Raw genomic sequence first — 21240 nt, 5'->3', positions numbered from 1 at the left:
ACAGCTAGCCGCTCCGTTAAAGGGCCCCTCCCAGACACTTGCACTAAACAACACAAGATCCACAGAGCCGACAACTGGTTGCAGACCCTGTGCATGCAGCATGGATCCCCAGCTGCAGCAGCAGCAGCCAGAAGCCCTGGGCTGAGGGCTGCTGCACACGGTGACCATAGAGCCCCACAGGGGCTGGAGAGAGCATCTCTCAACCCCTCAGCTGATGGCCGCCATGGCGGACCCGGCTATTTCGATGTTGCGGGACGTGGATCGTCTACACGTGCCCTACTTCGATGTTCAGCGTCGAAGTAGGGCGCTATTCCCATCTCCTGTTGGGGATAGCGACTTCGACGTCTCGCCGCCTTACGTCGATTTCAACTTCAAAATAGCGCTCGCCATGAGTAGACGTAGCGGGCGCTATTTCGAAGTTGGCGCGGCTACTTCGAAGTAGCTGGCACGTGTAGACGCGGCTTTAGACTGCTCAAAAATGCCTATTGTTATCTTTCAGCCATCAAGTTCAGAGAAGCCTAGAATCAAAAGTTTTAAAGGTATCTAGCGTTTTGGGATTCCTCTGGTTTTGGCTGCCCAGCTTCAGACTCCTTAAAGGGGCCTGATTTTCAGAAGATGGGAACTTTTCAGCAAATCAGGCTCCTGTAAGGCATGTTTGGTTGGACACCCAAAATCATTAGTTACTTGAAACTCTTGGCTATGATCATAATTGTCACCATATGTGATAAGTGGAATTTTCCTGAACTATTAATTTAAATAAAATATCAGAGGATGAGACTAAGGAGGGAAATGCTCTCTGAGGCTTTCTTTCCTTGTCAGCACACAGATAATCAGTTAGTCCTGACTCAAATTTAGTTGTTGACAAAATGATAATATTGGAACTGAAAGCGCACTATGTATGGCATGTAACCATTACTTTCAGGAAATAAGCACATACCAAAAACAAACTTCAGCCAATGCCAGATAAGTGCTTCAGCAGTGGTTAATGCCTTTTTGTTGGTAGATCAGCTTTACAAATTGCCCACTGAGAAAATCATAGACATTGGAGATGAAAAAGACCTGTTAGGTCATCTAATTCACCCCTGCAGTCAGTTATGAGCTGTTCCATGCAGTATAATCACCATTCCAATTTTCAATTTCTATAGCAAGGGGGCTCCCATAACTTCCTTAAAGAGATTATTCCACAAGTGTTAGGGATTTCCATATAATTCCTGATATTCAGCCTAACTGATCCTTTGCTTAATTCCTTGTTGTGAATCCTAATGATTATTCGGCTTTCTTGGAGTCTGGGAATTTTGCTGTTGGATTGAATGGAAGAAGTTTTGTGCTTCTGATGTTTAAATACTTGAAAATGGTTATTATAGACCTTAGCTCTCATCTTCAGTGGAGCATTGAGTCCCAAATATGAATTTGAAACTGATAACATTTCAAATAAGGCACAGGTGGTGTTCCTTGCAAGATGTGGGCTTGTGTGGCCACTTGGGAGTGATTCAAATGCTGTCCGGCTGATGAGCTGAGTGCCCATAGCTAGAGAGTTTTGTTCCTATTGGTGGTGCACATTTGCACATGCCTTAGTGAACATAAAATTTATTCTGTACATGCATGGATAAGATTAGAGAGAACATCACTCAAACGCCTTACCCCCACTCTGCTGGGAGGTTCATCTTTTTCTCGATCCTGGTAATACTATATTAGTTCTTCACCAAGAACGGTATGCAGGAAGGGGCTTAAAGCTTCTAAATCAGTGATGGACAACCAAAACCAGGGAGTATGTGGTATGAGTGGCCCTCCTTCATCTCAAATGGTCATGTGGCCCACATACCCCCTTTTTTGCACCCTTTCCCCATGCGCCTCTTGTGCTCTGGAGCACTGGACTCCTGAACTTACTGGCTCCTTCCCCTCCCTCCCACCACTTTCAGAGTGCCCTGAATCCACTGACTGGCACTCCATCACCTCTTGTCCTCCTCCCTCCCAGAGCTTGAACAGCTGATTGGTGGTATTCCAGCTCTGGGAGGGAGGGGGAAGACCAGAAACCAAACAGAGCAGGGACAGAGTGTGAATCAGTAGATCTGTGGCACTCCCAAAGTGCTGGGAAGGAAGGGGAGGAGCAGGAAATATGGGGCTTCAGTGCCCCAGGGTGTGAGAGGCGCATGGGAGAGAGGAACAAACTGGGGGTCCTATGGGCTGCAAGTGGAACTCCAGTGTGCTGCATGTGGCCCATGGGTTACAGGTTGCCCACCACTGTTCTGAATTGTTTGCTTCTCCCAAACTGAGTTTCTAAAAGGGACACAGATTTGAAGTGGTGTTCTAAGGCTTTTAGTAATAATTTGTGTACCAGGAAGGGTTTCTTTTTTTAATAATTTGAACCATCTCTCCCTCATGCCAACAGTATGACATATGGTCTAGGAGTTAAAGGTACTCAGCACTGTGTAGGATTGGGCCCTAGTGTTTGCTCTCTAATCTTGCTATGGAAATTGAAGTTCAGGAGAAAAAAAAAGAATAATTTAGTAAAAGAAACCAGTGTGAAAGATGGAAACTCTTGTTCACGTATAGAATAGAAGTTAAATTATTTGGGATAGTGTTAGGAATAAGGGATGCAGGACAGATCACATACACTTTAAAATCTATTTAGTACAACCTCAGCCACTCTAATCTGGCACATTTGGGACCTGATGAATGTCGAACCAGAGAATTTGCCAAACCATTGGAGATCAGTATTGTCTAGTAGCATTACCAACACTTTCACTGCTTACTGGGCTCTGAGAAGACATTTAGGGGTAAATTAGAGATAAATAACAGCACTGAACTCTGAGAGCCAGGACTGGTGGCTGTAAACAAAGTTTACGAGCACATCGGAAACTTGGACACAACCATGAGTTGACATCCCGCTAACTAAAAGCATGGTGGACCGTGGATGTTAGACCAGAGAGTGCCGGACTAGAGTGGTTCAACCTGTAACAGTTGGAAATGTATTGGTTTTAAATTCAAATGCAGCTATGAGAGTTGTATAACCTCTGGACCCTATATTCTCCTGCTGTTTTTCATAAATTCCTTTGTCCCCAGACACTATCTAAGGAGCCTGTAAACAGGATGACGTGACCAAGTCACAGAAATCTGTTTTTGGCATTCATCTCATTTATTATATATACATATTTAAAATCTGTACACATAAAATACAAAATAAAAGCGTTTCTTTATAAGTTACACAGTTAAACAGCTACTTTTTTTTAGTTAAAAACCATGAAAAAACAAGAGTATTATCAGTCCATCTTTATACTCATTCACAATAACCTTGGTATAAAACATCCATACAGTGTAAGTGTACAAAATAGTGTACAGTTGATAAAAGCTGTGCAAAGACAGCAAAGTTGAGTCAAAAATCAAAGAGGCATATCCATTTTCCTCCATTCACATTAAACCCATGAGAGAAACAATGTTAAAGGTGATCACAGATATGTGGAGTAAAAGTGGGTTAGAGGGTACTTCCTATGTAGTACTACTGCACCAACAGATGACAGTTTTGAAACCTCTGATCATTCCAGTCGCCTTATGTGGACTAGAGTCTGCCAATTAAGTAACAACATGCTCCAGATGTATCCCACTGACATATCTGGAGTCTGATGTCACTGGGTATGTTTATGGGGAGCAGTGTCTGGTCCACGAGTTGTTCCACCAAGTTTACTCACATGTGTAAGGACTACTCATGTTAATAAGGCTTACAGGATCAGATCATACAGGTGCCATCATTTCCGTACCGTAAGAACAAAATGGGAGTTCTCCTGTAATCTAAAAGGATTATGGTATCTACCATGATTTTGTCTGGAAACTATGATCTCCACTCATTTTAATTACTGCTCCCTTGCTCTGTGCCAAGAATGCTTTCCAAGGTAGTGTGTTCAAATAACCTTCTGTGGCTTGCACGGGAAAAATGTAGCTATCCTATAAGTTTGGTTGTTAACCTTAGATACAAAGGGGAAACCTAATGTTTGTGTACAAGGCCTCAGAAGCAGAGCAAACAGATGAGGAAAGGAGGATAAGCATACATTTTTCTATGTCATAAATAACCTGCATGTGACAGCCATGGAGACATTCAGGAGGGACACCACCTCTTCAATTTTATAAGCACTTCTATACTGTTTAGTCAATGATTTGCACCTTTGCAATGTCCCCGTTGTAGGGGGGCAGGCAGGAGACCTAAGAGACTGTGATCTCCTCCTCTTCCTCTTCCCCCTCATCATCCTCTTCCTCTGAGTCTGAGAAGTCTGAAGGTTTGCTGGGGCTGCTGGAGTGGGAGGGAGATGGGGGCAGCTGGGAGTGCAGTCTGTCCCTCAAGTGCAGATGGTCCGGGGACTGGCGGTAGGTCAGGGTGTGCTGGGGGCTGGCTGGGCACAGAGGGGACACTTCCTCCTCCTCCTCCTCTTCTTCCTCCCCGGAGCATTTCTTGCCCACGTCGCTGAGGTCGGGGTGAGGGTTGAACTTGGTGGGTAAGGTTTGTTCCCTGCAGCCCCCGGAGGACAGGAGCTCTCGCTCTTTGGAGTTCCTCCACTTCATCCTTCGGTTCTGGAACCAGATCTTCACCTGTAGGGAAAGCGCCAGGTTCGGGTTACACAGACTTGTGGCGAGTGTAACCCCTCAGCCCCCGGCTTCCCTCGCCCCAGCGGGAGTCAGACAGGCGGCTCCCAGCCGGCGAGGAGGCTGCGCACGGTGCCAGGCGCAGTGGGCACAGCCACGCTAGGGATCCGCCCGGCTTGCTCTGCCTCGGCTTGGCTCTCTCCTCCTCCAGCCTGGACGACCGTCTTTGCCCGGCTCCATCCGGTCGCCAAAGCCTCAGCGGTTACTCCCTCCGCCAAGCCTTGGCGATCTTGTCCCCTGCGCTGCGTGCAGCGCCGAGCACTCCCACCCCGCCCAGGGCCGGCTCCGGCTCCCAGCCAGCCCCACTGAGCTCTGTGGGATCGGGCCCTACACGAGCTCCTTGGGGTGAAGCTCGTGGCCCTTTCTGCCCCGGTGCTGCCCGCTGGGCCTCGGGCGGATAAGGGTGGCTGGACGGGAGGCCGGGGAGCCAGACCGGGCCAGCCTTCAGCCGGATAACTGCACGGGGCACCCACGTGCGCGCCGGGGGGGCCAGCTGGCAGTGCCGCTGAGCATGCGGAGTGCCCGCAAGGCGGCGCCCGGCAGCTGGCAGGCTTGACCCTGGCCGAGTGGGTGGAGCGCGGGGCTGCGCCTCGGCTGCCGGAACCAGGATGAAGCCTCCCTCCCGCAAGGGGGACGTTAGTTACCTGCGAGTCTTTGAGGCCCAGCTTGGCGGCCAGCTTCTTCCGGTCGGGTTTGCTGATGTACTTCTGCTTCTGAAACATCCTCTCCAGCGCTTTGCGCTGCACGTCCGAGAAGACCGCCCTGCGCAGCATGCCCCGGCGCGGCTTGCCTCGAGCAGCCAGGGGCCAGGAGAACGTGCCGGGGATGGGCACCACCGAAGAGGACGCTGGGGAAAGGGACAAGGGCGGAGACAAAGTTGAGCCAGCCAAGAAACCGCCCGCAGGCTCTGCCCCGCGTCCCTGCCCGTTTCTCTCTGGCGTCTTTGCGCTTTTTCTCTTGTTCATCTGATTCTGTCTTTCGCACTCTCCCTATCCCCCCTCCCGCCCTCTGCTCTGGGCGCATCTCCCCCTGAATGGACCCCGCACCTATAAACCTGAAGCAAAGAAAGGAACTTTCCGCTTAAATAACCGCCCCTTTCAACAAGTGATAACTCGGATTAGACCCATCAACTGAAACGTGTAAAATGGATCAATAGTGAGCTGTTTTGTGATGTGTTTCAAAGGTCTGCAGCTTGAAAAGGCAAAGCCGGGCGCACCAACTTCGAGGTATAATAAAAAAGCTTTTTTCCACCCCACCCCCCTTGCCGCAAAGTATTTGATTTCTTTTTTCAGCTTTTATCATTTCAGGCACTTTATTATTCTTCAGATGAAAATGAGGGACTTTACAGATCTGAACAAAAAAGTCCCCTTTAGATGCAGTTTTGATTAATCAGTATTCATCTTTTTTATATTAATCTTCCTCCCCCCTTACAAAACTTGAAGAATTCAATCCGAAGACATGAAAAGTAACAGCTAATTAGCACATTGACTGGTTCCCAATGGTATTGGTATGATAAAAAGGGCACAGTTTCGCCTTAAAAAAATCCCAAAGAGAGACAGAGATTCTAATGAAGCGTGAATGGTAATTGTGTAGTAATGAACTAACAGAAAAAGACTGAGGACAAGCAGCTAAAGCCATATATTATTGGAACAAAAGAGATTTACACTTTCAAACTAAACACAACTGCATGCCAGGCTCCTTGGGAGAATACTGATGACACAGTCTTCTCTTTCCCCAAATCATTTTCATTAAATGGACATGAAAAGCTATTTATAAAGCTCAAGTTGTTTTTGTTAGGCCATTCACATGCTGCAGAAAAGAAGCAAATTCCATTATCAGGAGCATGAATGGAAGAGCTTGGATTATTTTCTTCCTTTAAAAAAAAAAAAGCAATAGCTTGTTTGTCTAATTACATATTTTTAATTCTTGTCCCAAATCCCAATACTTTGCAGCTATCAGACTCAGATAAGAAGAGCCTGATCCTTCTTGATTTTTTTTAATCTTTCTTAACCACTGTAAATTTGATTGCATATTTTAATCCCCATTCTTGGTTAACAGCTACAGCTAAATATGTGAAATTGGAAGCACAAGAACGAAATGCTTAATATACTCTGTGGTCGTAAGGGCACAAGATTTGCATTTTAATGGATCTATTATCGGGAGAAGGGGATAATATTTAGTAATAGTGTGACAGTGAAGCCCCAAACTAGGCAATGGAAAGTTAATGGATTTTTCACCCTAATCTAGATGTGTTCTGTTTACCTGCCCAGAGCGAACAGTATCGGTAAAGTTTCTAATGTTTGGGGTATTGTGGCTCTTTTTGCCACACAGAAGCTCCCCAACAAGGGAACGCTCCATGTGGTCTTGTGAAAATACTGGGACACTGAATGACCCTTAATGGGAAATTAGCCCATAGCTGGTAAATGTCTATCAGCAGCATGGTAAAGTCAGCGCTGGGTCTGTGTGTGGCTGCCCGGAGGGAGCTGACCAAATTGGTCATGGTGCTGAAACTTTTGTTGGGGATCACCGGCAGAGAGCCCTGGCTCTGTGGGAAAACCGCAGCCGTGAAGAGGATGCCAGCAGCTTCTCTGTGAGAAGGGAACCGCCTCAAATTTGGACCATGACAATTCCGGCTAATTTGTAGCTCGGGGGAGAATTGGTAAGAAATGTCAAGCAGTCACCGCTTGTGCTAAATCGGGCATCAAATTGGCGCAACTGATTCTTGAATGCTGTTCCCCGTCCAACCTCTGAACCAGAGCACAGCCCCCGAGGGTGGACGGGGAAGTATCACCGGGACATGCTGGGAGTGGAGGGGAGCGGTCGGATAGGAGCGGGCAGGGGGAGGGGCTCTGAGACCTACCTGGGAAATAGGAAGACCTGATAAAAGGCTGGAAGGATCCTTCGAAGTAGGGGAAGGAGAATGTCTTTGGAGGGACGCTGGGAAGCAACGCCGGGGAGGGGTCTGGGGAGAAAAGAGAGGCAAATGTAAAGGGCTCTTTGCCGGTCACCGGGTCCCCCCAGCAGCTGGTGGCGAGCAGCGGCGCTGGGAAAGCAGCTGCCGCTCCCTGCGATAGTGTTTCCCCAAGGCCGCCGCCTGGAGCGAATAACCCCGCGCCCCGGAGAGTGGGAGTTCCTCCTGCCTCGGGGAATCGCCGCTGCCGGCTCCCCTCGGCGTCAGGCCCGCCGGCCCGCCCCGCCACTCAGCTCTCCACAACTTCCCAGGGGGCCTCCTCGTTGCGGCCGAGACCCGAGAGGCGCCGCGGAGCGCGAGCTGCAGCCTGTCTCCCCCTCGCTGCTCAGCGCCTGCTGCGCCGCTCCCCAGCCCCGCTCCCCGCTGCCCATAACTGCGCGCGCTGGAGGGCAGGGAGCCACCCCCCCCCCCCCAGGAACGCAGGGCCCAGGCACAAGCCGCCCTCCGGGTTGGCCGCTTACCCGTTCTAGGCGCGGAGGAGAGGATGGCGTTGACCCCAAACTTCAGGAAAGTGGAGTCGGTGTTGGAGGAGGCTGAAGCCTGCGGGGAACAGACCCGCCGTGCGCTGGCGGTGGTGCAGCTGACGAGCTCGGAGGTCACCGTGTCTGTCCTGGTGGTGCTGCTGGCGGAGGTGGGAGGGGACATGCTGGGCGGGGGGCAGCTCCTCGGCAGGTAACTGGCCGGCCTGCTGATCCTGATCAGATCTTCCACCAAGAAGCTGGAATGGCTCGTAAAGGCGGATTGCAGCGATTGGGGCAACGTTAAAGTGGGGGTTGGCCGCAGGAGACTCGGGTACACAGCCGGAGGCGCTATAAGGCTTGGGAACATCATGGCAGAGAGTGAGCTGAGACTTGGTGGGGTCCGAGGAACCAGGCTTGGGCTTATTTTTTTCTAATCTGCTTTGGGAACCTCTTTGGTAAAGATCCCGCTGGTACGTCTGGCAGAGTTCTCTCTGCCCTTTCTCCTGGCTGATGGGTTTTATAGCGGTGAGCCCCGCTGAAGCTCTTTCAGAAGTGACAGCTCGAACAAAGGGGTTCAACAAAGTTCTCCACTTGAGCTTCATTCATCCAGAGCGCTGGGCTTTCTGATTGGTCCAGAGGTGCAATTTATGATTGGATTAGACTTCATAAACAAGCAATGCACAATGGCCTTGCAACAAAGAAAGTGTAGTCATCAATTTTGCATATTGACCGCCTCTTTGGAATACATTTCTCCAAAGGCTCCCAGCAGGGTTTTGTTCAGATGCAACGCACACAGGCTAATTAAATGCCTATTTAAAAGTTTCAAATGACATCTTGCCTCATAGAAAAAGAATTATTTAAAGAAAGCACTAAATTTATTTGCTGCTCCCCTGCAGAGTTTAGGAAATAAATCAATAAATATTCATACCAACGAATCTACAGGCTGTCAAAAAGGCATCATTTTTGAGTAATGGAAGATACAACTTAATGAACATAACATTAAACGCTGCAGATGAAAAGATCCTGATATCGGATCTAATTATTCGCTGAATGCTATCGGTATGTAGTGAAATTTGCAAGAATACTGTACATATAACAAGCTTTTCTAACCTCAGAATCAAGTCTACAGACACCTGAAAGGAGAGAAACTGATCTGAATGACTACATCTGTTTTTTGTTATTCTGACGAAGATTGTTCTAAGCAGGTTGGTGGATAAACTTAAAATTTAGCAGTTATTTTAGCTCACCATGAAGTATGAGGAAATATGAAAACTAAAAATAGAAAAGACCTCTAAAACTACTTAGTGACACAACACATAGCTGAGATTTTAAATCGTCTGGTAGGGTTTATCCAGCTATTTTTAAAATAGTAGAAATAAGCATTATTTAAAAGTAAAAATGAGTGAAAGATTCCAAAATCTTGATCCATATGGTTTATGAAAATATTTTGAGTCAATGATATTTTTGTCAATAGCAATTTTAAAAAGATAGCTGGTATCCTTCTCATTGCCCCAATTAATGTACTATGGCCTTTTTATCCGAGTATCTGAGGTTTTATTTAATGATGTCGCACAAACCCAGAGAGCCTACATTTTCACCCTGGACCAAATAATATTTTAAAGTAAAGATTTTTAGAAGATTTTTCTGGTAACCCTTTCAATGGCAAATTTGGAAAGAGATGAAATTGTAGTCAGGTTCCTTTTGGGTAGGTGGACGAAAGAGCTATTGAAAGTTGTTTTACCTGATTTCTCTGTTAAAGAATATAACAGATGTGTTAAAGGTTTTTAAAGCACCCTTTTCAGTGCTTTGGTGTTGCTGAACCTTTGCATGCAGAAGTGTGCAGCCTCCGCCATGCAGCCTTTATCCTATTAACCATGAACTAACTGTCACCTTCAGCTGTTTTCTCTTTTTATTTTTTAACACAAAGCTTTCTCAAAAATCTTATTAACCAGCTTTATTTCTCTCGATGGTTTTTGTTCGGCTGTTTTGTGTTGATTATCTCCATGTCGATGCTTTAACCATTCAATAAAAGTGCATCTGCGATTTAGATCACATTAGGGAAGAAAGAAAGTCTGTTAAACTTCTCCCTTGATTCAAATCAAACAGTTATATACTAGAAAGGACGGTATTAGCCATCGAAATACGTGATGCTGACAAGTTTCCCTAGTGCTGTTCCAAGGCTCCAACAAACCTATGGCTTTGGGAGATCGTCAGAATCAGTTTAAGAGCTGGGGGTTTTAAAAGCAGTGCCACCGTTTTGCAGAAGGGAAAAAAGAAAGAAAACGCAGCAAGTTCTACAAAGGAACCAAACTCGGATCAAATGAGCCCCAGTGGCGAAACACCTGCACTTGGAAGTTGGCAGAGTTTATGCACTGCTTCAAGTCACAGTGGGGAGGGAATCCTGCTCTACTTTTTGCGTTTACTTCTTTTCGTGCTACGGCATTTCCCTCCGGGCAGGGCGAGCTCACGCCGTACGTCTGGCTGCTCTCAAGGTGCTACTTTCCGGCAAGTGGAACAGTAGCAAATAAAACCGAAAAAATAGAACTTGGCAAAAAAAAAAAAAAAATCCTCCCCTATCTTCGCCCCGCAACTTTGCATTTCTCAGAGCGTCTGGAAGAGAAGTACCGGCAGAGCTAAGAACACATACTTTGTACAGTCATGTTCCACTGAGATGATTTACTCCTTTCTTTACATATACATCGGGGGAGTTTTGCGTCACTATAGACCAACTGCTGCTGATTTCTCTGGTTTTTAAAAAAGAGGCTGACATTTTCTGGAAGGTTGGGTCAGACGCATGCTGAGGCACACGTGGACCCAGTTCCTTGTGAGATGTCTTAGCACACTCATAAAGAATTCCCTAAGCACCAAGGCAAAAGGGACTAGACATCTATTGAAAGGGAAGAGAGACCATAAGAAACCAAGAAATCGGACGAAAGGATCTTATTTTCAGTGATCTCCTTTGGAAGTGTCTTTTCAAAGCCAGTGATCGTTTAGGAGAAGGGAATTCAAATGTCTGGAGATAAAACCTGTGACTAATGCCGTTTGACCTATGCTCATGGGGTTTTGTGCTTCCTGCCATTCATTTTAATGTCGTTATCTTCAAATTTATTTCTTAAAAGTCACTCACGTTCTCACTCGACCCCCTCTTAGTTTAAAAAAGGAAAGGGGAGGGCGCGGGGAGACTTTGAAGTCTGCGTGTATCATAGTCCCAGGCTGGCAATCTGCACGGGACTGTCCGAGGGAGTCTTAACCTCTCAGGCTGCCTCACCTCAGAGCTAGGTTTTTGTTTGTGTCAAGTTAGCTCGTTTCCTCCTGGTGAGTGTCACTTGTGCGCTGTCGCTCGGGGCCGGCCGTAACGACCAGGCGTCAGTCACTTGGGCGGGAGGGAATGGCTCCCAGGAAAGACAGCAAACAACTTTTAAAGGCAGGCACCGGGGATCTGATGCAACAGGACCTCACCATCGATTGGCCATTTTGTAGGTCCGGGTTAAAAAAAAAAGAGCCGTGAAAGGGTTTTGTTTAAAGCTCTGCAGCGTGTTACTCAACTGCCCGCCAAGGTATTGGCCCAGCTGGCACAACCTAAACACGAGTCAATTTCAGAACGGATCTTGGGCAAGTCTTTGGGGGGCGCGTGTGAAAAGGGAGAGCTCAGCGGTATTTGGGGGTCTCCCACACGTATTGTGTCTTGGACCCTCCTCGGGCTTGTAGAGCAACGGCAGGATAATGAGCGAAAAGTTCTAATTTGTTTAATTAACACCCCCCAGGAAAAAAAAGCCCGCTTTATATTCAGTTGTAAATTCCCACAAAGGAAAAAGCTTTAAACCCACCGCCACCTTCGATGCACTATTTGGTGTGGACAGCAATCAAAGGAGACAGGTTTGTCGTCTTCCGTTTGCGCCGGGGCTCCTTCCTGCCCCGTCTTTGCTTTAAACTCTTATTATTTTGGCGAGCACAGAAACTCCTGCCGCCCTTTGTAACTCGCACGCAGCTGACGGCCAGGTAGTTTGGCTGGCGCCTATCTCCGTGCTGCTAGCTCCGAGAATGGAAGGGCTCTGTGTTCCATGGACGCTTTGGCTGCGCTGTTGTGGGAATCTATAGAGTAAAGATATAGGTGGCTTTTATTTTTCCGGGGGGGGGGGGGGGGGCGAGCGCTACCCCTCGAGTTAATGCGTTTCCAAACTCTTTAACGATGCTTATCCACAGGGTTGAGAGCTTAAATGGAGGCTGTTGGGGCGAAGCTGCATTAAGGCACCTAAGGCGCTCGTTCACCTTTAGAATTCAACACAAGGAACAGTAACTGTTGGTTCGTTCAAAGCTTTTCTAGATCCCCCTTTTTCTTGAAAATCCTTCTATTGTGCCAATCAAGCAGATGGTTTGCAGGAAATATAGCTTGGCCCCAGTGACCGAAACTAATTTTAATTAGCTTTCCAAGCCTGGCACGTTTGTTTTGCTCTTACAAAATAGCTAAAAAACAGCTGGCAAGGGTGAATTAAACCCATTAAAGACACATTTATAAGAAATTATATTCACATAGGTTGCCTGAACCTCCCCCCCCCCGAGAGGAGAGAGGAGGTATTGAAATGAAAATGTCCCCGAACACACTGCCCTCCTTAACATCGCTTGAAAGTCTCAAAACATTTTACTAAATAGATTAACTTGACTATTGTTTTGCATCACATTTATCAGCTTCATTAAGTGAATAGCTGAACAAATATATTACGCATGCATGAAAAGCTCTTTTGGGGGCTGCCGTATTGTGTCCTCAGCCCTGACAGGTGGTTAACTGTGTTCCCCTCCCCCCCAGCGCAAAGAGGGGGATATTGGCTAGAGCGCACAGCTCGGACTTGGCAGAGAGACCTAGAGGGGAGAGCTACTTTCTTTGCGCCACCATTCATTCCAGCCAGCCCAGAGGGCACCCTTTCTGAACGGGAACCCAATGAGCTGAGCATGTCAAAAGTAATTAACTTTAGTTTTGCCGTTGTGTCTTGCTTGCGCTGTCCCCCTGCCTTCCAAGCCCGCTTAATTTGCGTTTCTTTCCATGTTTCTTTATTCTGGCGTCTTCGTCTGTTGGTCTTTTTCTCACCTGCCCCTTGGCGGATATTTTTAAACCCAGCGTGTCCTAGGCTTTCTGCTTCCCCCCCCCCCTTCCTGTTTTGGTGTATTAAAAAGTAAAGAGGGTTTTTTGCCCCCCAGAGTTTTCCCGATTGCAATCTGGGATTTTCCTCTTTATTTTGCTATTGCTTTCGCGTTTATTTCATTGCGGTCTCCCTGGCTGAAGCGGCCCAGGGGTGAAGAGTTAGGTATCTGTATGCCAGTGATCCTGGCGCTTGTAACGTTGATAGACACCATTCTAGGAGAGCCAGGGCTTCTGCTTCAAGAGCTTTCTCTCCGACTGGTAGACCAATTGCGCAAAGAGTGAGCGACAGGAAGGCTGGCAACAAGCTTCACGCGTCCTCCTTTCTTCTCCGGGTGCGGCTGGTTGCTGGGTTTCACTGGCGTGTGTGACATTTTCCCTCATCTGCCTAAGGGAGTTTCCAAACACAAACCAGAAGAGAAAACTTGACCTCCACCTTTCTCCCAAAGCGGCTCCCCGCTCCGCCCCGTGCAACCCCCGGCCAGCTAGCGTTGCGCCTTTCTCCAGGGGCACGGCTGCAAGCCCCAGCGCAGAGGGGCGAGTAGGGGTTGCCAGCGAAGTACCAGGACTTTCCCTCCGGAAGGAGTTGAGAAGCCTCCCTAAAAGCCACGTTTTGGGTCCCCCCGCGCCAGGTCACAGCACGAAGGGGGAAAAAAAGGTCCTTTTGCGGATCTATCATGGAGCCAAGAGCCCCCTTTTTTTTTTTGTCACGGGAGTGCGAGGCTGAGGGTGTGTGATGCCTCTGCTCCCTCCACCCCGCTGAGAGGGCGCCTGTAGTGGGACCAGAGGCTGACCTCAGGGCCCTGGGCTGCTGGAGAAGAGCACATAGAAAGTTCAGCCTGGCCACGGGAAGGGGGGCAGAACCAGCCTCTCTGAAGAAGACAATTCCGGGGGGGGGGGGGGGGAGATGTAAAACCAGGACGGCCGCTCCCACCTCTCACGCCCCTGCAGCCCCCATCTTGCCAACGGCAAAAGAAAAATGAGACCAGCTCCTTGACTCTGACCTGTCTAAAGCCTGTCTGCCCGCACTGACCACCTCTTCGCGGAGACAGGGTTAGCAACGCAAATCCCAGGAGAAGTTGCCTTGGCAGTTGCAAGTGATTCTGTGGGGGCTAGTGAGGGAGCAGAGAAGCCGCCTGAGGGTGTATTTGCTCCTCTCTCTCTCTCTCCTGTGGCTGGCTTTCCTGGGCCAGATGCCACAGGGCACTCCGAGGGTACCGATGAACGGGCTCTACCTATAGGCCAGACCCCCTGGAGCTGCAAATGACGCCTTCGCTTCGGGACACACAGCAAACCCTCTGCTCCCACCGAGGTTGAGTCGTAGGCAGCCTGCGCGTAAATCGAATTCCGCGTAAATTGGAGGGTTGGGGATCCCCGGAATTCCCCTGGCTGGGGGAAGCGGCGGCTCCGGCTCCCCCGAGAGCAGACGGGGGCCGGGTTAGGGGCGGGGAGGGGCGCCTCCTGCTCCCGCCGCCGGCCGTGCGGAGCAGCTGTGGCGCCCCTGCCGCCCCCCCGCCCCACACGGCTTGGCTCTGGGGCTGCTCGGGGGCGGCAGCTCCAGCCGCGCGCGCGGCTTGGCCCCGGCCAGCTCCAGCATAGCCGGTCCCTCTCCGCCCCCGGCATTGAAGCGCCCGGCAGCCCCAAGGCAGGAGCCGCCTTCTAAGGAGCCCCTCAGCCGGCTGGCATCGCGGGGGTTAGCGGCGAGGCGAGTACCGGAAAGTAGGGCCGAGCCCGCGCCAAGCGAGGGTGCGCTTGGTTTTCTTCCTCACGTGGAGAAGTTATGTTAGCGGAAGACCGTCCATGGCATCGGGTCAGCGGGGGCGTCGTACAGCGCGGAGGCAGCTGGAGTGACAGGCGCCAGGTGCTCTGAGCTTTCTTCTTCCCAACAGACCTTCTCCCCCCTAGCAGCCACTGTAGTCACCATGTCGTGACAGCCTTGACTGGCTGGAGGTGGTCACTTGCCCCCACAACAGCCCTTTCCCCGCAGGTACCAGAGGCGTTCGAAGGGAGAACAGAACGTTTCCGAGCAACTTTTCGCTCTCAAGAAAAGTTGACTCTTTTGCCCCTGGAATGCTGAAATCTTCCTAACCCCCTTCTAGCTGTATCTTAATAAGATACGTGAAAAATCAACTGGAGTTCAGCGGTTACCACTCTGGCAGAGGCATTAACTTGGTGTCTTTAAGAGGCAGAAACAGAAGAAGTTGAGAGGAAGTTCAGCGGCTCACAGTAATTCAAAGATAGTTCCCTTGGTACACGTGGATAGCTGGCAGATAACAGTCACTTCTAGGCAAAGCTCTTCCATCTTCAGGGTGTGATATTGGCACGACACAATCAATGCTTTCAAAACCAAAGACAGGCTCTGGTTAAAAGTGGTGCCATCTAAGTAACAGGATAAGAGAACATTAAGGAGCGCCTCCCCCCCGCCCGAAGTCCTTCATCAGGATGATGTGATTGAAATGGAGAACTTGCAGCCTCTGATGCATTGCTCCCCATACCAGCATTCAGTGAATCACAGCAGAATTTGGGGGTTGGATCCTTCCAGCCACATGAACCAAGATTCCCTCTTTTTCACCATCTATGTGCAGAATAAATTTTGTTAGGTGCGTGCAAATGTGCACCACCACCACCAACATATGCTACCAGCTAGGGATAGCTGCCAGCTCTGCTAATCAACTGGACAGCATCTGAATCTCTCCTGGGCTTGAGCCCAAGAGCTCAGCTTAAAGGGAACACTGCTCAAAACCTTAAAATCTGACCAAACCTAACATCTCTTGCTGTGAGAGCGTAAGGTAAGGGAGAACAACTCTTGCCCTTCTCCTGTAAAGTGAAAATACTGGCATGATCAGAAATAAGACTCAGGACTGTAATTCTGTCTGTCAATCAGAGGTGCTTTGCAGGGCAAAGGAACCCTCCATACTGTGCATAAATAATTACCACATTGTTGGGAGCAAATGCCTTTAGCACAGTGTTGTGAGTGATTTTGTACGTGTTTATGCTTTTGGATAATTTCTGTAAGACTCCATTTTGCAAGGACAGATTCCATTTTGGATGGTGCCTGATAATGGCAGTATTGGTAGAGTCGGGTCATTCTGGCTCCAACTAGATTTTCCCACCACAAGCTCCTGAACATTCTCTTACCTCAGAAGTTGCATGCTGCAGAGCTGTCAATCATATGAACTTTCACACTACTGAGGGCTTGTCTTCCATTCCGCAAAGATCAACCCAGTCAGTGTTGATCTTCTGGCGTTCAATTTCCCGTGTCTGGTAAAGACACTTGAAATTGATCTGTCTGGGGTTGGCAGTTGACCTCTGTACTCCTCACTATTGTGAGGAATAAGGGAGGTCAACAGGAGAAATGCTTCTGTCAACCTTCCTTAGTGAAGACAGTCAAATAAGTGGATTTCCTATATGTCAATTTTTAGCTATGCAATTGCCGTTGCTAGAATCGTGTATCTGAAATCGACTTTCAGTTCTAGTGTAGACCTGGCCTTAGTTAATAAAAGCCCTGCAACTGACAAAGTTCATTCTCTCTTTCCAGCTGAGACCTAGGGAAGACCTCCTCAGACAGCTCAGGCCTCTAGCACTGAGGAATTCCAGCAGTGCAATAGTGAATGAAGGAGCAGAAACTTACCATCCTAGGATCCGCAGTAGTCACCCACTTCTCCGCTAGGATCTCCCTGGTATTCCTCCTGAGGAGCTATCAAATAGCTCAAACGTTGAGGTCCCAGGCTTCTTGCTGTACTTCACTTCCATCCACGCTGTAGTAAAAACATCCTCATTGTCTGGGGTCTGTGCTATCATTTTTTTCTTCCTTTTCCCACTTGGATGTTGCAGGTTCCAAACTTCATGCTTGATTAATAGTTCCAGTACTCTGTTCAAAGTGTTATACTTTATGGATGTTTGCTGTTTATTATTGATTAAGAATATAAGAACATAAGAAGAGCTATACTGGGTCAGAGCATAGGTCCATCAAGCCCAGTATCCTGCCTTCTGACAGTGGCCAATGCCAGGTGCCCCAGAGGGAATGAACAGAACAGGTAACCATCAAGTGATCAGTTCCCTGTTGCCCATTTCCAGCCTCTGGCAAACTGAGGCTAGGAACGGCCTCCATGCCCATCCTGGCTAATAACCATTGAGGGACCTATCCTCCATGAATGTATCTAGTTCTTTTTAAACTCTGCTATAGCCTTGGCCTTCACAACATCCTCTGGCAAGGAGTTCAACAGGTTAACTGTGCGTTGTGTGAAAAAATATTTCCTATTGTTTGTTTTAAACCTGCTGCCTACTAATTTCATTTGGTGTCCTTTAGTTCTTGTGTTGTGAGAAGGCGTAAATAACATTTCCTTATTTACTTTCTCCACACCAGTCATGATTTTATATACCTCTATCATATCCACCCTTAATTGTCTTTTTTCCAAGCTAAAAAGTCCAGTTTTATTAATCTCTCTCCTCGTACGGCAGACATTCCATACCCTTAATCATTTTTGTTGCCCTATTCTGAACCTTTTCCAATTCCAATATATCTTTTTTGAGCTGGGGCAACCACATTTGCATGCAGTATCCCAGATGTGGACACTTTATATATTAGCAAAAACCCCTTCAATAAACCAAAGCAAAAACCCTTGTCCATTTCATAAGTATTGAAGTGATACTGGACTGCTTTTTTGTTTTTTTTTTGTGGCCTAGATCATTCTTGCACATGCCAACAGGAATTAACTTATCCCAAACTATGCCACTTTGGTGTCTTCTTATTTTCTATTTTTTTGTGTGAATGTTAGCTTTCTGGAAGTTCTGGTAATGAGATATGTTTTAGATTGTTGATTTTTTGCTCTCCATTCAGGTCTGTCCTTGACTGTGTCCGAAAGTTACCAGTATTAAGGCTTCATTAGTTCAGTGTCCTTAAGGACTTCTTGAAGAATATTTCAATAGGAAAATCACTTCTGGGATGAGATAGCACCTGGTTAATCAAGCATCATATCATATTTTAACTTCAGGATGGCTGTGGTCAAGAGATTCAGAAATGCTAACTGCTGTTAAACACATGCAAAGAGATTCTGAATGGCCTACAGAGCAACAGCAAAGAACTGGCACTTCACAAGGAAGCAGTGGTTAAAATAGCTTTGTCACTTTTGCACCTTCTGGGTTTTTAGGTAGCTCCAGAAGTTTGGCTCCCTCACATAAAATTATTCAGTGTGCAAGGCCTGTCAAAATTATAGCAGTCTATACCCAATTGTGCTCAGAAGCTCCACAGTGCTTTGTGCTTGGGACATAGTCTCACTCACTGGGTTTAATGCTGCTTCCACTGAAGTCAATGGCAATTTGAGGGAATTAATGGTAATCAAATAGGTGTTTTAAAATACAAAGAACAGTTTGAACGGGGATTAAAGAACCTTGCGATCTTTAAGATGGCTGCATTGAGCACAATGGTCACTGACAAGGGCTGTCCCTTTTTAGTAAACTAATTCATATACAAGGAATAAGAGTCTAATTTCAGCACATCAGTGTAAAACTGGAGTGACTCCAGATCAAACCGGTGTAACTGGGACTGAAATACTGTCCAGGGGAATGTGTGTGTTTGACAGCTGGATCAAGCTGCGAGGCCAGCCTCACTATTTACTGAGCCTTGTGGAAAACATATGCTTGAACCTCGGGAAGAACCTTGTCTCTGCTACTGCTGCTGTCTACATCAAGCACTAGCCCATTTTCACTGCAATGACTGAGTAAGAATGATTTGCACTTGCATACCGCAGCATGTATTATCCCAGGAGCTCGAAGGCACTTCAAAAGCAATTGATTAAGGCTTCGCTCATCCTGTGTGGTATGAAAAAAATTGTACACTATGGGAGTGGGGGAGAGGAGAGGGAAGGTTGAAAGCCAGATTGCCCCATCCTGTGGAAAATTCCATGAAAGAAGAAAACCTAAGCTGCTCTCGTGAGAAGTTGTCCCCCCTCAGTAACAGCCATGGTAGGCATCCAGAGTGAGAAGATGGCTCCTAGATGTATGAATTCTCATGCATAGATAGCTGTGGAAGTAAATGAAGGTGCAGAGCAGGGGATGATGCCATGGAGAGAGGTACTTCCAATACTCCTGGCCCCACTGACTACTGCGAAGCTCCAGGCAGGCTAAGCACCAGCAAAAGTGGTCAGCCAGAAGTGGAGGGGGTTAGTCTTGTGGAGGCAACAGAGCTACATTTCCTGTAAGGAGGGCTTCTTTTGATTCTATTGGAGGAGGATGAGCTGGGCTACAGTTAAAGACCAAATGCTGCTCCACCAAAAAGGAGGTTTAACATTGATTTCACTGAGAGCAGGCTTGGAAACTAAGCCACTTGTCCAACGTCACAGAGGGAATCAATGCAGAGCCATTCTTTTGTTCCAGCCACTAAACAACACATCTTTGCTGCTGTGCAGATTGTATGTTTGTTATTGTCATATACTTGTACTCTGGCAACATTCACAATGCGCTAGGCACTACCTGTTCAGACACACAGCAGAAGACTTGGTCATTGCCTCATGTTGAACATGCCTATGCTTACCTGCGGCCTCCAAAAATCCTTCTCCCTGCATTAGAAATGCTGAATTCCTTGAGCTAAATTTAAAGGATTTACATGCCTGTGAGATTCATGTAGTGCTCAGATCCAATATCAATGGAACCAATCAGCAATACTAAGCTTCTTGTTTGTATTCATGTAGAGCAGAAGTTCTTTCCATATCTGGAGCAGAAAAAATGGAAAGAAACATGCACATTGGAGAGCTTGGATTACATTAATCTCTAACACACTGTGTAAGACTCACAGGCCTTCTTAGCCGCAGTGGAAGGACTGGTTTTTAGAAGTCCTGTGCAAGTCTATCGTGAGGCATATTTTAATATAGCTATAAGCACTAGCCATTTAATGCTTTTATGTTTCCAGCTTGAAGAGCTACTGTAACATCACACAACTTGTGTATGATTGATGTTTTTAAATCATGCCTCTTCTAAATGAGAGAGCCAAGCAATTTTACCTTTCTAAGTAATGGGAGCTTTATTTTATTTTTCTTCTGCATTTAAATTCCACGCTGCCCAGGACTCAAAAATTTAAGGAGAATTTAACCATGACTTGAGAAGTAGCTTAGTTATCAATTATGCACATTAAACAACATAGAGAGGAAAAATGTTTTGATCAGAGCTATTCAACTCTGGCTGCTAATCTAATTACAAAGTGTAGGTTCCCTGACACAGAGCTGCCTGCTTAGAAACAGCTTTCCTCACACCTGGCGGATTGTTTAGACAAGCTTTTTAAATGCCTACAGTTTTAAAGGGGAGTGAGAAAGATCTTTTTTTAAAAGGAACAAGTTCCTGTGAAGTGTAATAGAAAGAATTTAGTGGTTGTCAACATGAGTTTAGTATGAGGGTGCTGTGTAAAATGTGGGTTCAGTTTTCATTGACCTTTGGCCATAGCAGCCTAAAAATTTTTTACTTTTTTTCTTTTTTTTAATCAGTGTACAAAAGATAATAGACCCTTGGTGATTGTTTTAAATAGTATGTCTATGCATGTGTGTGTGTTTGTATGCACATATATATACTTTCTAATTTGGGGGTATTTAATGACTCAAGCGCTCAGTTGCTCTGAAAGGGCATCTTTGAATTACAGCCCCAGCAGAACATTATTTTTGAACTGTTTAGTCCTTGATTCCTACAAACAAAATAAAGTACCTTGTAGAATAGGGCCCATTGAACAGAGATGATGGGTTAAGATGGGGGTCTGAGGTGGCAGCGTGGGTGCTTGTTTATCAGGGAGGAGTTGTCAGTTGTTAGCGGGGCTGGTGAAAGAAGGGACGCCAGAGTCTGATGGCTGGGATAGCATTGATGTGAGGTAACGGAGTAATCGGATTGAAAGTTAGGCATGGTATTTATGTCAGTTCACATTTCATCAAATGAATAATATGAGGTTGCTACCTAGCCAAGGCCTTGGCCTGAGGTTGAGTTATAAAGAGTGTAGGCCTCATTTGATTCAAATATAAATTAATTCTCACTGGAGCATTGGCTGATTAATCTATTTGCATAAT

At 47.1% G+C, this 21240-nt stretch overlaps 1 protein-coding gene across 1 annotated transcript; it reads right to left on the bottom strand.

The window, feature by feature from the left end:
- Nucleotides 1-3387: 3387 nt before the first annotated feature.
- DBX1 (developing brain homeobox 1) lies at nt 3388-8434 on the bottom strand. Its single transcript, XM_074999021.1, has 4 exons — nt 8065-8434; nt 7493-7594; nt 5277-5479; nt 3388-4578 (listed from the first exon to the last, which is right to left on the bottom strand). Exons 1-4 carry the CDS (start codon nt 8432-8434, stop codon nt 4195-4197), a joined length of 1059 nt encoding a protein of 352 aa, XP_074855122.1. The 3' UTR covers nt 3388-4194.
- Between the last annotated feature and the right edge of the window lie 12806 nt (nt 8435-21240).

Source organism: Carettochelys insculpta, chromosome 6 (genome assembly GCF_033958435.1).
Source record: "Carettochelys insculpta isolate YL-2023 chromosome 6, ASM3395843v1, whole genome shotgun sequence".
NCBI lineage: Eukaryota > Metazoa > Chordata > Testudines > Carettochelyidae > Carettochelys > Carettochelys insculpta.
This window is presented reverse-complemented; position numbering and strand designations above follow the sequence as displayed.

Excerpts from the sequence above, each read along its gene's own strand:
- DBX1 (XM_074999021.1), bottom strand. The coding sequence starts at position 8,434 with ATGATGTTCCCAAGCCTTATAGCGCCTCCGGCTGTGTACCCGAGTCTC. Across the intron at positions 7,595-8,064 it reads CTCCTCCGCGCCTAGAACGG|ACCCCTCCCCGGCGTTGCTT; the intron begins GTAAGCGGCCAA and ends TTTTCTCCCCAG. Across the intron at positions 4,579-5,276 it reads TGGGCCTCAAAGACTCGCAG|GTGAAGATCTGGTTCCAGAA; the intron begins GTAACTAACGTC and ends CTTTCCCTACAG.